The following is a 16848-nucleotide window of genomic DNA, read 5'->3' on the forward strand; positions in this document are numbered from 1 at the left end:
CACCTTAATGACCTTTGACCCCAAATCTGTGTACACCCCATAGGCCCTGGGTAATAACAAAGCATGTGTGTAAGTGGCATCACTGTCCTATGTAATTTGTGGAAGAAGATGCATTTTAAAGGTATTTCGTTTTATACCGGAAGTGACCCCTTATTAATGAACTTTGACCCCATATAAAAATATCACATATACACTGGGTTAATGCAACTTATATGTGAGCATACCGTTACTGGCCTATGTTTTGTTTCACTAATAAAATTTTTTGAAGGTATTTCGTTTTATACCGAAAGTGACCCCTTAATGACCTTTGACCCCAAATATGTGCACACCACATAGACACTGGGTAATATCAATGTATGTGTGCTGGTGGCGTCGCTGTCCTACGTAAGTTGTGGGAGAAGATGCATTTTTAGTTTTTGACCTCTATGACCTCTGCGTGACCTTTGACCCCATCAGTTTCAAGTAATATGTAGGGGCACGTATAAAAACGTTTTAATAACATTCCAAAAACATTTGTGAAAACTTGGTACAAATCTTTCTAAACAGAATGTTATTTGGGGTTGAAAAATATTTTGCAAAAATGTTTGTCCAAAATATTTACAATAACGTTTTAAACTGTTTTCACGACCTTTATATAGCCCGACATTTAAATGTTATTAAAACGTTTTGTAAAAAACATTTTAAGAACATTTCTGTGTTTGCTGGGTGCAAATATTTTAACATAATGTTATTTAAGTGTTGACAAAATATTTGGCCAAAAATGTTTGCAAAAAATAGTTTACAATGACATTTCGAAAGCATTTTAACAATATTGTTGTAGTGTGTTTTCATACAAAACGTTTAAAACGATTTCATGACCTTTATATAACCCGACATTTTAATGTTTTTACCTAAACCAAAACCCAGAATATAACTTATTTAAAACGTTTTAAAAACGTCTTTGTGTTTGCTGGGCATGGCTTTAATCATTCCATTAAACTTGACATTTAGTATGGAATATTTTTTCGCAAAATCCCAAGACTGGTCTGGAAGGGGTCTGCATAAACCGCACGGGCTAAATATCAATTGGGGTGTGTCCGCAGATGGTGTACAATAATTGTTTGACAGAAAATGTGCTTTCCATGCATTTACATTATGGTGCTCATAATGTAGCGAGGAGACTAAATTTGAGCTTTGTGGGGGACACAAATTCAGATTTTATGCAACATTGTTCTGTTATTATCAGATTTATTAGGTGATATTTCCTAAATTTCGTCAGCAATTGGCATTCATCACAGCTGAAATACACTTGCAATGTACCAATTTTTTTTTAACATGGGAGGAGCTTAAAATATGGCTCTTAAAAGTGGTAATGGCCCGACTGAACTAAAATGTTATTAACTTACGGTACAAAACAATTGCGCGGATTCTTGATTGTCCAATGAACTCACGCTGTTTCATTGTGTACAGTAAGTTTATAACATTTCCAACTTTCTGAGTGCGTACTACTTTTCAGAGCCATACATTCTTTAAAGCTCCTTCCACTTTCAAAACGGGTAGATTACAAATGCATTCAGTTCTGACGAATACCTGTTTTAGGTTCAGTAATATCACCTAAAACTTTAAATTTGATAATATCACTGAGAATAATGTTGCTCAAATGCAAAAATTGTATCCCCACAAAAATCAAATTCAGTCTCCTTTAAGGATTTGAAAATCCACCATTTTATGCTAATTCACTACCCTATGAGCGCCATAGTGTAAACTATATGGAAAGCAAATTTTCTGTCAAACAATTACTTTACACCATCTCCCGACACACCCCAATTAATATTTACCCCGTGTGGTTTATGCAGATCCCTTTCAGACTAGTCTTAGAATATTGCGGGAAAAGTCTTGGAATATTCCATACTAAATGTCAAGTCTGTACTATACATGTCAAACTGGAATCTTCAATATTTTTACATTTTTGAGCAATAAATAAAATTCTCAGTATTTGGATTCTATCATTTCTATCATTTCTATCATCACTATACCCAATATTTAGGTGGTTTGGTAAAGGTGTTAATGCTTTCAATGATAAACCAAATTAGGCTAAAGTCCTCTTTTTAAATACGTGGATTTGCCTTAATAATAATACTTATGGAAAAGAGACTTTTGGGACACCATAGTATGACACACGACACATAAACGGATTTAACTAACAAAATTCATAAAATAGTAGTAATATTGGTAGACAGACAGACAGACAGACAGCAGACAGACAGACAGACAGACAGATTTACTTACTTTTTTTTTCGGGTTGACGCATTTATATTGGCTTGTATTTTCAATCATTTTAAGAGACAATTTGGTTATAAATATCATGGAGTTTTTTACTCGTATATTATGAAATAGCATAATAAATGCGTTTCACTTGTTCCCTGATAGCCAGAATGGCTGCAAGACTTTCAAAGTGGAGTAAACTAGCACTGACTCTCAAAAGGAGTCACCTGACTGTCGCAAGAGTCAGTTGACTCTTCCGTGAAGTCAATTCACTTTATATTCAGAGTCGTCGACGGAGTTATCACTCTTCAAGAGAGTCAGACTATGTAAGTAAGTAAGTAAGTAAGTAAGTAAGTAAGTAAGTAAGTAAGTAAGTAAGTAAGTAAGTAAGTAAGTAAGTAAGTAAGTAAGTAAGTAAGTAAGTAGGTAGGTAAGTAAGTAAGTAAGTTACTTACCACAGCCAAGAACACCTTCCCGTCACAGTCCCCTGAAATCAACAATTGAATTAATTAGAATTTTAAAGAGGCGTGTCTGATTTTTCATGTTCTGATTTCTATCTTCCAAATTTTAGTTGTATTGTTCCCGCGGTTTTGATGTGAGAAGTAAAAACGGGTATAACAATGCCTATAGGATAGTATTAGTATATAAAGTCTGCACAAAAAGTAACTCAGCTGTTATAAATACGCCTATAGATTCAGAACTAATAATTGTTTTCACAATATTTCAACATAAAAAAAGGATGATTTATTTACGCGCATTTTGATACCCAATTTGTCCAATTTTGTTCAATATTGACAATACAGCAGTGTTTTGAAAGAAAAATACTCCGATTTAAAAGTTGCAGTTATTTGTATTGATTTGAAGTAAGCGCGAAGATAATGGCGGGCTTTACGTGTTTACAGTGCTGGCATTATAACCATTGATCGCTGTAAACTGCAACTTTTAAATTCGGGTATTTGTTGTTAATATTGAACGACATTTGACGAATGGGGTATCAATCAAAATGCGTGTAAATAAATCATCCTTCTCTATGTTGAAATATTGTGAAAACAATTATTAGTTCTGAATCTATAGGCGTATTTATAACAGCTGAGTTACTTTTTGTGCAGACTTTACATTGTACATCTCTGGTGTAGTTAACACAAATCACCACGTTTTTGCTATTATAATTTAAACGACAAATATCTCGCGCGTTAATTTTCACTGGGGTAATGAGTACAACATGAGCTTTCCTTTAATATCAACATCTCAAAGAAAAAACAAGGGAAGGCTATTGATCTGGTCAAGGACCTTTAAGTTGGCTGAGAGGTGGGATTTTTTAATAATTTTAGCCTCTCAGCCCCCAATAAGTTTGAACATTCTTTTAAATCCGGGATCCACTTCTGATAAGATTTTATTTCGATTAAGTTGTATTGTATTTACTGCTACACTCTCATAAAGCTGAATAAAAAATCGATGGTTGATAATATACTTCTTAACATTATTTTGTTTGACAGGATAGGTGAAATATTTTAACAAATAATTGGGTAAATTTGATCCAATAATGGATATTTTAAAAATGATGGGTGAGCAATATTCTGGACTTGCATAACAGAACATGGCATTTAATTACATGGCTAAAATGTCACAATATATTATGAGAAAGGTTTTTAACACAAGTCAACACATACATAAATGACAGCCAGTGAAAAAATTTCACTGACTATCCAGGATTTGAACCTGGGACCTTCGGATCACCGGACCGATGCTCTACCAACTGAGCTAATAAGTCAGATGGAGAAGAGCAGTGATGTTATTATCTATAGGCCTTCAGTTCAATACCCGCCCTCTATCATCCTCTCATCCAAAAAGCTTTAAGAAAGAGGTTTGGAAATCATTCCGAAATCATATTCAAGACGTAGAAATAAAGTTAAATCTATGTGTTTAATCTACATAGATTAAACTTTATTTCTCCATCACAATATTAAGCACATTATGTAATGCATCATGCTCGTAATATAAAGCGTTGATAGTTTCAACTGGGTTTGTATTCCCCCAAACTGTTTTCCTTCACTATACTTACTGCATAATTGGTCATTATAGCAATGAGTGTAAGGTTCTATGGTGCATCCTGTACAAGGTGGACCTCCGATATACGGACGCATGCTATCAACGTTAATATTTCCACTAGAAGAAAGAAAACATATAATATTAGGCAAAAAAAAAACACTGCAAGCAAGTTAAGTAGTAGAAACGTGAATTCACTTAACGTAAATTTTGAATTCAAAATACGCGAATTAACTAATTTGGTTGCCAGCTTTTACGCGAACATGCTGCTTGATGCTTAAATACGCAAATAAAAAAAAAAAAGAACCAGTCTATTGACCAATAATATATTTTAAGCGTCAATTGCAGCAAGACTATTACAATCCGCGTGAGTGCACTTTTTTTTCATTTTCCATTTCATTGCACGCTTTGATATCAGCGTTCTTAATGCTTGCATTCACTCATACTGCTAAACTCACCACGCGGTGACTCGCCTATTAGAGGTATATGTTTTCATTCTAAAATAGATTATTTTAGACAATTTCGATTTATTTCCTTGTCCTGGTCAATTATGAAATTAAGTAGAAGGAAAATAACTGGTTTTTTTAAATAAAAATGTACCAAATGACCAGAATTGGTTGATGTCATTTTTTACATGACTATGTCTACGTTCAATGTCAATTGTTAATCATTTGCCATTATATGTTATATCGCGAATTCCAAAAAATTAAAATTATTTGATATTAGATATGTCTGATGCGCTCTCAGGTTCTGCAAAAAATACTCGGCAAACATTGCTATCCGATTCCTTAACGTCATGGTTGATACGAGGTAAATCCCTGGATTATCAGTACCCAATTTCGGTTCCACAACAAAGAAGTCAACGGATCAACTACAACGTGAGAATAGATCGTTTCAAATCGAAGTTTTCCAAAGACAACTGCTGTTTTTACGGGCCATCAACGCTAAAACAAACGCAACTATTTAGCCTATAACAAACACAAACGCTAAAACTTTTTAGTCTGGACTCAAATATGCTTGAAATACATGTCCGAAATTGTGTCCCTCACGAAGCTCAAATTCAGCCTCCTTAAATCTGCCATATATTTAACTCTTGCGGTTTATGCAGATCTCTTTCAGATTAGTCTTGGCACTTCATGAAGGCATATTCCATATTAAATGTCAAGTCTGTATTATAGTTTTGTCAGATTATCCGTTTTGATTTCACCTCTTTCCACTTGCGATTGCCAAAATGTCCAACCAGCACGTCATGACATAGCCTTACAGTTAGCCAAAAATTAAGGTACCAGTTATATTCACCCTGTATATCCTAAACAAAGATAAATATGTCAAAATTAAAACAAACAGCCAATACCTGTACTTTTTATCTCTGATTTAAGACCTTATTTGTTTAAATTGGTTGAGAAACGGTGATTTAAAACCTAAGGAAGAAACAAATCAAAAGTTCCAATTTTGTGTTCTGATCAATGAAAGCACCACGCTAGTTTTAACGTGCTAATCAATGGAAGCACGGCGTTAGTTCTCTTGTTCGAGAACGCCTTATGTACAAATCAAAAGGGCTTGCAATGGAGCAAACTGCAACTTTTAAATTGGCATCTTCCTTTGTTTTTTGGGTGTCGTGTCTTTATTTCTTGAACGGTTTCAACGATTGAGGTCTTAACTTCGAGTTTAAAGACGCAGCTTTTGGCTGCTTGCTACAATTATGACATACCTGTCTTTGTTTAGGATATCAGGGGTGAACATAACTGGTACCTTAATTTTTTGGCTTACTGTATATGATGTGCTTTGAAAGTTGGGAAATATAATTTCGTTAGCGAATTATGTTACTTTGAAAAGCAACTACGGGGCAAAATGAAGCCTGTGAGAATCGGAAATCTTACACTAGAAGCCTAAATATCACACCAGGGTTAGAAAAAAATATACAGTACCAAGCAGTATAGTTTAAATAAGTGAAAATTATTGCTTTTCATTTGACCGAGACAATTAATTATGAAGTGAAATCCCTGGGCCTTAATTGTATTTTCAACTGATTGAGTGTCCCAGTTTAAAGAAGAAATAAAACAAACAAAGGTGTAACTAAAACATTTGCTTATTTCAACACCAAATTCGATCGTTTCAAGCGCATAATTAAGTGACTGAGTGGGTCTTGTTAAACAATAGGCATCGACTGACCACTATTCTGACTGTATTACTTACGGTGGATAATAATGACAGTTAACTATCCAGGTATTACTAAATGCCACACTCCCACTTTCCAAATACGCTGTTTCACAAAATGCTTTACCACATCCAACCTGATTCGAAGTAGCCCATACTACCTAATAAGGGAGGGAAAATAAGTTAAATTATAATGCTTTTCGCCGCCTTCTTTGCTGATAAAACTAGTCGCATATTAAAAAAAAGTCATATTATCGAGACACACTCCACCATTAAATGTGAACATTAAAGAAATTGAGAAGAAAATATTACACAGCATCGAGTGGGAACAGTTGTTTGATGTCACATATACACTCACAGAAATATTCACACGTTATGTAAAAAAAACACGATGTAAATTAAATTATACACAATATATGTAAAAATACTTCGCTGATCGGAGAAAATCTACCTAACGTGCTATGTAAATCGACACACACGTAGTTTTTACCTATTCCATGTAAGAAATTATAACGCAGACCGAAAGCAATGGCGGGCACGACGTGTGTGATCGGGTCACGCGCATACCTCATTCAACTTCATTCAAATAGGTAGGTTTCGGAGTCATTAAGCTTGAACCAAACTGGAGATTCGTTCGATAAGTTATGCATGGATTTCTTTGAGACTTTAAAAATGGCTATTTATGGGTTCATTTTGCTAGATTGATTAACATTAGAATTGACATTCACCGGGACATTGCAGCTATCATGTGCTAAGAGTAGGACAATCATTACAGTACAATGTACTGTATACTGCGCCCGGACCGGCACTGCATGTATCTAGCAATGTGTGTACGTGTTGAGATACACAAATACCGCAGGAGATCTTCTTTGGTAATACGGACAGTGTACTATAATAGACGTGATATGCATTGAAATGACTTCGATATATAGTAGCCTAGTGTACCAAGTGTGGGACTCGACTTAGGCTTGAAGCCTTGAAGTGACAATGCATTAGTGTACTATAGCATTGTATCGTACATGCGAGAGAGAAATGCTTACATTGAACATTAACTACATAGCGGTATGAACTGATAGAATGAAAATCTTGATAGACATAGATATAAAACCAAATAAAAAAATTAAGCGGCATACTTGTGTCATTCTATTTTCAAAATTGTACTAATTTTATTGTTACACCCTGTAGAACGGTTCATTCTCAGTAGCGTAGCCAGCGGGTGGCAGGGGGGCAGACTGTCCCCCCGGACACCTAAAATGGGGACCAAGAAGCGGGAAAATTGGGACGAGAAGAAGGGGAGAGAGAAAGAAGTAGAAGGAGAGGAAAAAGGCGAAGAGGAAGGGGCCGGAGAGTGAGAAAGACAAAGGAAAGGGGACGGAGAGGGGATAGGGGAGGAAGAGGAGGGGAAAAGGGAAAGGGAGGAGAGGGAGAGTAAAAATAGGGAAAATACTGACGTTTGCCACCCGGACTGACAATGCTGGCTACGCGCCTGTTCATTTCTAAACAAACACTGATGTCGTTGTTTATCTTAAATCTTGTTTGCATCTTTACAAGGTTCGACACATATTTAATGGCATTAAAACATCATAGAAAAAAGTAGCATATAGCAAGGAAATTCACAAACTACATTTTATCAAACATTAACAATATAAAAAGAGAAAATGTCTATGATATTTTTTCTCTTACCTGTGTGAAATGACCGCATATACCAGAAGGACATGTGATATCAACATAGTTGTAATTACTTTCTTCACTATGCCAGAGTCCAACTACTCCACCAGGAGATGGTTCGACGGAAGAGGCGTATAGATTTTGGCTGTCATCAGCTGACCCATTGGGATCCCCATCAGCTCGATCATGGTACCACTTACAGTCAGCAGCATAAAGTGTCGCCCAATGAGCTAAGGTTTGGTTATAGTGCTGTACAAACAGACAAATGTATACCGTAAAATATTTGAAATTTACAGAATAATGAGAAGGTTTTGTGGATAATTGAAAATATATTAATCACTCTCCTACTTGTCAATAATTGTTATTGAGAAGTCTGTAGCTTCTCTGATTGGTATGAAAAAATAATAAATAAATAAATTTTAGATTTATATAGCGCCTTTTTCCAGGTCTCGGAGGATTCAAAGGGCTATAACTTCGCTGCTATCATGGTGAATCATCACAATCAGATCGCATCAACTAGGCTAGTTGCAGCCGAACCCGCGCAAACATATCCGCACTGGTAACATCCTCCACTTATCTGTGCAGCTCCCCAATTTCCATTGGGTGAAGGAAGTTTTTGATAACCAAACAAATAATCACCGATTTTGTTAAAGCAGTAGGAAATCGGAGAAAATCTGCGAGCATTGATCGGAATAAACCAAGTGCACATTCAGTCTTTGGGCACGGCCGGGATTTGAACCCGGGACCTCAGTAGTGCAAGGGGAGGGAACAACCGCTGCGCCATTTCGTTCTCTCACTGTTTTGTCAAAGTACGAGTCAAAGGCCTAAGATTTGACGTATATTGATGTATATATTATTATTTATATATAATATTTCTTTGCACCCAGCTGGGGTTCTACACTGTAAAAATAAAATTATTAATCAATATCAATTTAATACCAAATTCAAATATTTCGGGTATATACAGTATTGGATCCCCGGGTTATAGAGTTTGGCTTGTGTATTTTATATAGACAAAAAAATATCTTAAAGCACTCAGAACGCTAATCAGTCGATGGCCCACTCAGTCACTTTAAGCAAATGTGTGACTTTTGTATGCAAACGTGTGGTTTGCATAAAGAATAGATTCCTATTTAAATGTTAGTTGTCACTGATAGCTACTGATTGCATTGTCCCCTTTTAATTTCGAGCCAAACAAACGAGGTAAAAGGAAGAAAATTGCTATCACATTCCAGCGCCTACAATGCATGTAGCAGCTCGCCGTTCGTATTATGATCATGAATATTGGCGTAGTTTTACACAGCTACAGGGTGTCCCAGAATGATTTACACCGTGTTTGAACAAAATATCAAAAATATATAGTCAACAGTGTCTAATTTTAATAAGTACAATACAATGGCACACATCTATGTCTCCTACTTATTATGTGACTTTCATGGAAATAGCTTGATTAGTTTTGGCGTGACATTGCTATTACTGAACATGGACGAAAACTGCATGTGTGTAATTTACAGCGCAAAGGCTTCATAACACATGGATTCTTTATCAACATCGTCCAGCCACACTGTGCAATATAGTGGAGAAATTCTACATTCTTTTATAGGAAACACACCAAATTTGACACAGATGTAGAAGCTTACTTACAACGCTCATTTAGATTGCTTGATATAGTAACAATGTCATCTGCAAAGCGTTAGTGACTCATGTGCTCTCCGTTTATATTGATTTCTTTTTTGCTCCAGTCAAGTGTTCCTTCTTGGGTGGCTGTAAAAAGCTTCGGTGAAATAATGTCTCCCGGGCGCACCCCCTTCGTTATCATAATTTTGTCACTGTCTTTGTGCATTTTGACTGTGTCGTAGCATTCTGAGTAGATGTCTTTAAAGATCGTCATCAGGTATGCATTGTTGATTCCTTGTTCTTTAAGTGCATTCAGAACTGAACTGGTTTCGACAGAATCAAATGCTTCTCGTAATCTATAAAAGCTCCGCATAGTGGGATGTTGTACTTCTGACATTTCTCCTTTAGTTGGTTGATGGTGTGGATGTGATCCACGGTTGAAAACAAACCTTTCCTGAATCCTGCCTGCTCCCTTGGTTGATTGCCGTCTAGGATGTTTTCAAGTCGGTTTGTTAGTATCCTTGTGTACAACTTGTACAAGTTTGAGAGGAGACTGATGGGTCTATATAGTTCTTTAGGTCTCGCTTGTCCCCCTTCTTGTTCAAAATAAACAAATAGTGGCTTCTTTCCACTGATACGGCAATCTCTCGTTTTGCATGCATGTTGTAAACAGCTTTGCTAGTTCTTCAATCAATCAATCAATCAATCAATCAATCAATCTTTATTTCATTCAAAATACAACAATACAATAACAGCAAAACAACACATTTGAATGAGGAGATGCTCAGAAGGCCAAAAAGGCCTGAACAAGCACCCCTTAACCTTAGCCTAAGTTTCTTAATTTGTCTAATAAAATACAATTTCATACATACAAACACCCCCCCACCCTCTTTCATACATTCATGTAGAACGAACTAAGCAGGAAAAAAATGATGAATAAAGAACATGCAGAATATAAATTAGTATTTCATAACATTTGCTCACGTACGTATATCGCACAAGAAAGCTGACATTTTGTGAATATAGTATAAATGCTAAGAGATCAGTTAATTTTAATCGATTTTTTGTTTTAAAAGGAGAAAATAAAAATAAGTAAATCCAAACTAAGAGGTATTAAGTGTACATTTCTATAAGGTTTGTTTTAATTTGGGATCTAAAGAGTTTTACTGATGTAGCCGTTTTGGCGCATCTGTCAATCGAATGCCATTTTCTTGGCCCGGCGGTTCTTATTGTTTTGTTAGCAAACTCTGTTTTTGTAAGACAGATCTTGTAATCTTCAGCGTTTCTTGTGTGATACCTGAGGTGATTCCTCTGCTCAACAAAATAACTATTGAAGGCCTTTGGTAACTGATTGGTATTATACTTGTACATAAAAGTGCTTAGTTCGAGATCATAACTATCATAAACATTAAGCAAATTGTAATTCTTGAAAATAGGGGCTGAGTGACTTAAAAAGTGACTATTCGATATCATTCTAAGGGCTTTTTTTTTGAAGTTTGAAAATCTTTTCCAAATATTTTTGACAAGTATTTCCCCATGCTAAGATACCATAGTTTATGTAAGGAAGTATTAAAGTACAATATAGTGAATACATTATTCGCTCGGGGACAAAATGTTTCAGTTGGTCTTTTGTAATGATGTCCCCTCCTTCTTTAATTGTGTCGATGAGAACATTGTCAGAACATTCTTCTGGACATTCATCTGCCAAAAGTTGGAACTGGCAGGTCCATATCCTACCTGCTGGCTTTTTGAAAAAAGTGTTCATTATTTTCAGGTTGTTACTGATTGAGACTATTTCGTTCTCCACTCCCAAATTGTCCAATTGTGCACTCTTCTCCATCCTGTCTTTTTCCAACTTTGGTATTAAAGTCACCCATGACTATTATGAATTGAGTCTTGTTGTTCTTTAGTAGTTCAGTTATTTCCTCGTAGAGTTTGTCCACCTCTTCATCGCCGTGTGTTGAAGCGTGATCTGATTCGCCATAGTCAATAAGTGTCAAACATAACACCCAGATTTCTTATGTCAGTGGATGGTTGAATATAAGAAGATCCAATGATGATAAAAAAATTCAATTTTAGAGTCCTTCAACTTCAAGCAGTTACTCCCTCTCCACCCGCGAACATCATCAATGCAGTTCCCAAGTTTGGCTTACTTTACTTTTTACTTTTGTCCTCTGCTTGTTCCTCTCAGAGTCGCGGGGAAATGATGGGACGTCTGTCTTGGGCTGCATGGGTAGCATCTGTCAGGTTGGTGTTGTGCCTTGTCAGGATTTTCTTGACCCCCTCAATCCATCTTCTTCTTGGTCTTCCTATAGGCTTGGTACCGGACAGTTTGCTGTTGTAGGTCCGCAGGGCTGGTTGATTTGTGGGCATGCGCATAAGATGACCAAACCATTTGATGCGATGGATTTCAATCTGGTCTAGCATAGGCTTGGTGCCTACCATGTCTCTGATGACTTCATTCAAGATTTGGCCCATCGTGTCTTGTTTGCAGCTTTTCGTAGGCATTTAATTTCACAGGTGGTGATCTTCCGTTCAGTCTTTTTGTTCATAGCCCATGTGTGTGCCTGGTAGCAGAGAGTCGGAGTATAGATTGCGTTGATGATTGGTCTATGAATATAGTGTATAGATCTTGGTCATACTCAATACTCCTTTCACACAGCTGTCTCAGAGCAAATATGGCATCAGTGCACCCTATGTTCTTCCTGAACCCAAACTGCGCTTCACTCAGCTGATGTTCAACAACTGGTCTTATTCGTTTCTCTAAGATCTTTGCATAAATCTTCCCAGTATGGCTGAGCAGAGAGATTCCTCTATATTTGCTACAATCTCTTTTACTCCCTTTTTTCTTCCAGATGGGGACAATTGTTGCACGTTGCCAGTCATCGGGTACAGCTCGCTCCTCCCAAGCCCTGTTGAACACTCTTGTCAACCATTTGACTCCTGTATCTCCACAAGCAAGTATGGCTTCTGTTGTGATGTCATCAATTCCAGCTGCCTTGTTTTTGGGACTGGTTTTAATAGCATTTCTGACTTCCTCCTGGAGTATGGGTGGATCAACTTCCTCTTGGAACCGAGGATGGAAGGGCTGCTGCTGTTGTCTGTCACCATCACTGCTTAGGTTGAGCAAATCTTCGAAGTATTCTCCCCATCTGTTGGTGATTTCGCAGCTGTCTGTGAGGGGGTTTCCATCCTTGTCGTTTATGATGGCGGTTGGGTCAAAAGGCTCGTCCCGTTGTTTGTAGGCTTTAACTGCTTTAAAGAACTCTCTGCTTGAGCTATTTGATTTTTCTGCCAGATATTCCCCATATGTTTTCCAAGACTGGTCTTTGGCTTCTTTGATAGTCTTCTTGCAGTTTCGCCGGGCTTCCCTGTACTCGTTATAGTCTGCTTCCAGGTTGCTTTTGGACCATTTCTTGAAGATTCTTTTCTTCTCTTTGGTTGCTGCTTTGACCGTGTCATTCAACCAGGATGTCCCTTTCACTTGTCCCGTTTTTCTTTTCGTAGTCCCACAATTTGCTTTAAGGGCGTCTGTTAGAGCATCTTTGAACCATATCCACTCTTCTTCTGTATTTCCTTCCTGGTAGTTTTTGGAATAGCTTATCCATCTGTTGTTCGATGGCTGCCTTCATAGGTTCTTCTGCTAATTTTCTGAGGTTTATTGTCTCAGGTTGCTGCTTTTTATTTGGCCGTGGTCTTCTCCTGGCACTTGTTTCCATCACGACTGGTCTGTGATCAGTATCTATGTGGATGTTTGGCATTGCTTTAGAATCATTCACTTTGCATCGATCTGTCTTTTTAATGAGGATGAAGTCAAGCTGAGAAGCTTTGGTGAGGTCATTCCACTTGTACCATGTAAATATCTGGCTACTCCTATGTTGGAAGAATGTGTTTGTCACAAAGAGATCATGTTGGGCACAAAGTTCCAAGATGAGTTGTCCATTGTAGTTCCGACTTGAGTTTGGTGCACTGTGGGGTCCTAGGTAATCTTCCCACGGTGATCGTTCACTTCCCACATGTCCATTCATGTCTCCCATTACCACCAGCATATCCTGATTCTTTGTACTGTTTATAACATCAGATAACTCTTCAAAGAATGTATCCCTGTCTTCATCTGAGTAGGAATCATTGCATGGGGCATATACTTGGATGTATGTTGTAACCTCTTTCTCTTGTTGTATTCTGAGTCTGATTATTCTTTCGGATATGTAGTCAACTTCCATAATGTTCTTAGCTACTTCTGGGTGTAGGTAGAAACCCACTCCGTGGATAGCTCTTTTGTTCTTGTCCACTCCAGACCAGATGAGTACATAGTCGTTGTGAGATTCCTTCATGCCTTTTCCTTTAAACCTTGTATCAGATATTCCCATGATTGAGATGCTATACCTCTGCATTGTTTCAACAATCTCTGGTTCCTTCTGTCCAATTCCACATTCCATGTTGCAGTCCTAGTCGTTGGGCTATTTCGTTGTCTTTTAACAGTTCCGTGTCGTTTTCCATTTGAATCCGTCCGTTTACATTTCCTTTGTTTACTTCGAGCGGTAGTATATCAGCTGCAGGCTTGCTGGGCCATTCGCAGCTTCCCCGGTCCATAAATGGAGCCGAGACAGTGTCCTGCTTATTGGGCAGGTGGGTAGCAGCCGAGATCCACTAGTTAAAGGGTGGATCGCCTCCCCCATGGAAACACGATGACTGTTGAACCTTAACAGAATGAAGACTGTTGAATCTAGAAGGTTTCCTGTCATGTTTCAATCAGTGGCTAAGGGTGGTGAGTACCAGGGCGTGTCCATTTGCCGGTGGGCCATACGTACTGCACCTCTGGGGCCCTTAGCTGCTCCGAGATCCCCTACATGCTAGCCTGGAAATCGCAAGATGACCAGTTACCATCAGTGACCGCTGGGAGGCCATGTAGGAGTCTTGAGTAAGGAGAGGCTATGTACTGGCAGGAAGAGGCTTACACACTCGGCTCTTCTTTTCACCCGAAGGCTAGCCAGCGGCTTCGGTCGCAATTGATCAGAGGTTGAGAGTTATGCTACTAGATAAAAGAAGGAAGGGAAAAGAACTAGACAGACAGGGAAAGAAGGAGGAGCATGCATCTACAACTACTTCTACAACTACAACTACATACGCACTAGACGCATCACTTACCCCTGTGACCTGTCTTATACGTGCATATCCTTTCAGTCACTCCTGTGACTTTTAAGCATGCCACCCACCCAGGTTGACAGGCTGGTATAAATGATGCAGAAAGAGCCGAAGTTGATATTTTTATGTGCTTAATTTTTTTCTCCGCTTTGCCAATTTGTAACTGTTCCAGTTGTTTTTTAGAATACATTGAACTGTATTTATCTATAAAAGGAATATAACCAGTTGTTATTTTCACAGCAGATGCTTGGAAAACAAAAATAAGCGTAGCACAAAAATGTCCGCTTTTTACAATATTTCTTTTCCTTCATATCAGACTTTACGTTATGTAGTCCAGTTGATGGACGTTAACATCATCTTGATAGAGGATTGACAAAGGCTGCCCAAAATTCACTAGACTTATGCATTCAGCGACACATATAGATTGCATTCTTAGAGTGATATATTATTCCATACAAGCATACAACACCACATAGCACACATACTCTAGTACATTACTGGTTAAGTAGTAATTTGAAAAGAGTATACATCATAAACATACTGTAATAGTCATATTAAAGGAAAAAAAAGAAAATGACTCAGATGGAGGAAGAGACTAACATACCAATTACTATTTTGGAATAGAGCAAGTTGTATATCAATAATGGGATATTCTGTTTGAAATCCACACACCCCATATGGAAGACATTACCTTAATATCCCACACAGGGAGTGTGAAAGTCAAAAGGGGTTACCTGAATGGGCGACTCTATTTGAAATGTACACTCCCTATGTGGACAATTCAGGTAATTTCTTTCATGGGGGTGTGGGTCCCATGTTGTCTGTCTTACTAACGTCTGCTGATGGTTAGGTCAGGATGTGTATGATACAAAATTCATTTAAAAAAATGTAACCTTTGGTTGCATGTACTTTAATTTCAGTTTTGCAGGCAACACTTCATTGAAAAAGAGTATTATTCTATGTGATGTTTCACACCAACATATTTTTTGTTATCGATCAATTGTATATTACTACGATGTAGCAAATTTTTTTGAACATTTCACTCAATACTACATGTATGTGAGGGACACAAAAGTTTCAGGTTCAGACTCATTTAGTTGGAGTAAGTGTTACTGCAATTTCACACAAGTATATGACTGGCATAGGACATCCAATGTGACATATATATATATAGCAAATGTTTCTCTGAGAGTGTTTCACAACATTTCAATAAGTACATTACAGGTTTACCAGATCCTTATTTGAAAGATAGTACAAAATACATGTAAAACACTCAGCCTATGTAAGTCATTAAGAGTTCATCATTTCACAAAGTTTGGCAAGTGAGACAAAAACAGCAAATATAGGCATTAAAGAGGCAGGTAAAGTACAATAGCCAACAATTAACAGTTCCAAGGCCCACAGAAATGCTAAACCTGCAAAAACAACAGGAATGGAAATACAAAAGTGCACTAGAGCAAGTGATGAAAATAACTGTGCACATAAGCAGATACGATAAACCAAACAGCCAATGTAGACACAGGCAAAGTTGTCAAAAACAGGCAATTCCATATCCCACAGAAGTGTCAGGAAAACAGTACAAAAGTAGGCCTACACTGGAAGTAATGAAAATCACTGTGTACATAGCAGACAAACAAAACCAAACAGACATAAAACAAATGACGTTTTGAGCAGACAACCTACTTTTCTTCAAAGACAGACAACAAAATATTAAATCAAACAGCGAAAACTACATGCTGTAGTTTAAAACCAAATTCAAGTTAAACTGAAGGCAAGTTCAAATAGAACTCAGTAAAAATGGTCCAATATACACGCAGTTACACTATGGTCCTTTCAGCATGCTCAACGCTCAAACAATGCGGTAAGCCTGACCTGTTAACGTTTGACAAGTACATTCGGTATGCTTTCTGAATGGAATGGACCAAAGTAACTTTTAAAACTGCATATTTTTCTTACGTAAAGAGCCATTGA

General features: G+C 37.5%; 2 protein-coding genes and 1 non-coding gene across 3 annotated transcripts in view; all 3 read right to left on the reverse strand.

The window, feature by feature from the left end:
* Nucleotides 1–2731, reverse strand: part of LOC140140992 (uncharacterized) — a 31295-nt gene extending 28564 nt beyond the window's left edge. Inside the window, exon 1 of the mRNA XM_072162770.1 lies at nucleotides 2700–2731. The gene's annotated coding sequence lies outside the window, so the exon portion shown is untranslated. The remainder of the gene's footprint in view (nucleotides 1–2699) is intronic.
* LOC140141003 (serotriflin-like) overlaps nucleotides 1–16848 on the reverse strand; it is a 54893-nt gene that overhangs the window by 2396 nt on the left and 35649 nt on the right. Inside the window, exons 2-4 of the mRNA XM_072162782.1 lie at nucleotides 8131–8364; nucleotides 6487–6608; nucleotides 4307–4410 (exon numbers count right to left, since the gene is read on the reverse strand). Coding sequence (XP_072018883.1) covers nucleotides 4307–4410; nucleotides 6487–6608; nucleotides 8131–8364 — 460 coding nt within the window. The remainder of the gene's footprint in view (nucleotides 1–4306; nucleotides 4411–6486; nucleotides 6609–8130; nucleotides 8365–16848) is intronic.
* On the reverse strand, nucleotides 3943–4016 carry Trnat-ggu (transfer RNA threonine (anticodon GGU)). The gene has a single exon. It is a non-coding gene; the product is annotated as a tRNA-Thr (tRNA).

This window comes from Amphiura filiformis, chromosome 2 (assembly GCF_039555335.1).
Source record: "Amphiura filiformis chromosome 2, Afil_fr2py, whole genome shotgun sequence".
Lineage (NCBI taxonomy): Eukaryota > Metazoa > Echinodermata > Ophiuroidea > Amphilepidida > Amphiuridae > Amphiura > Amphiura filiformis.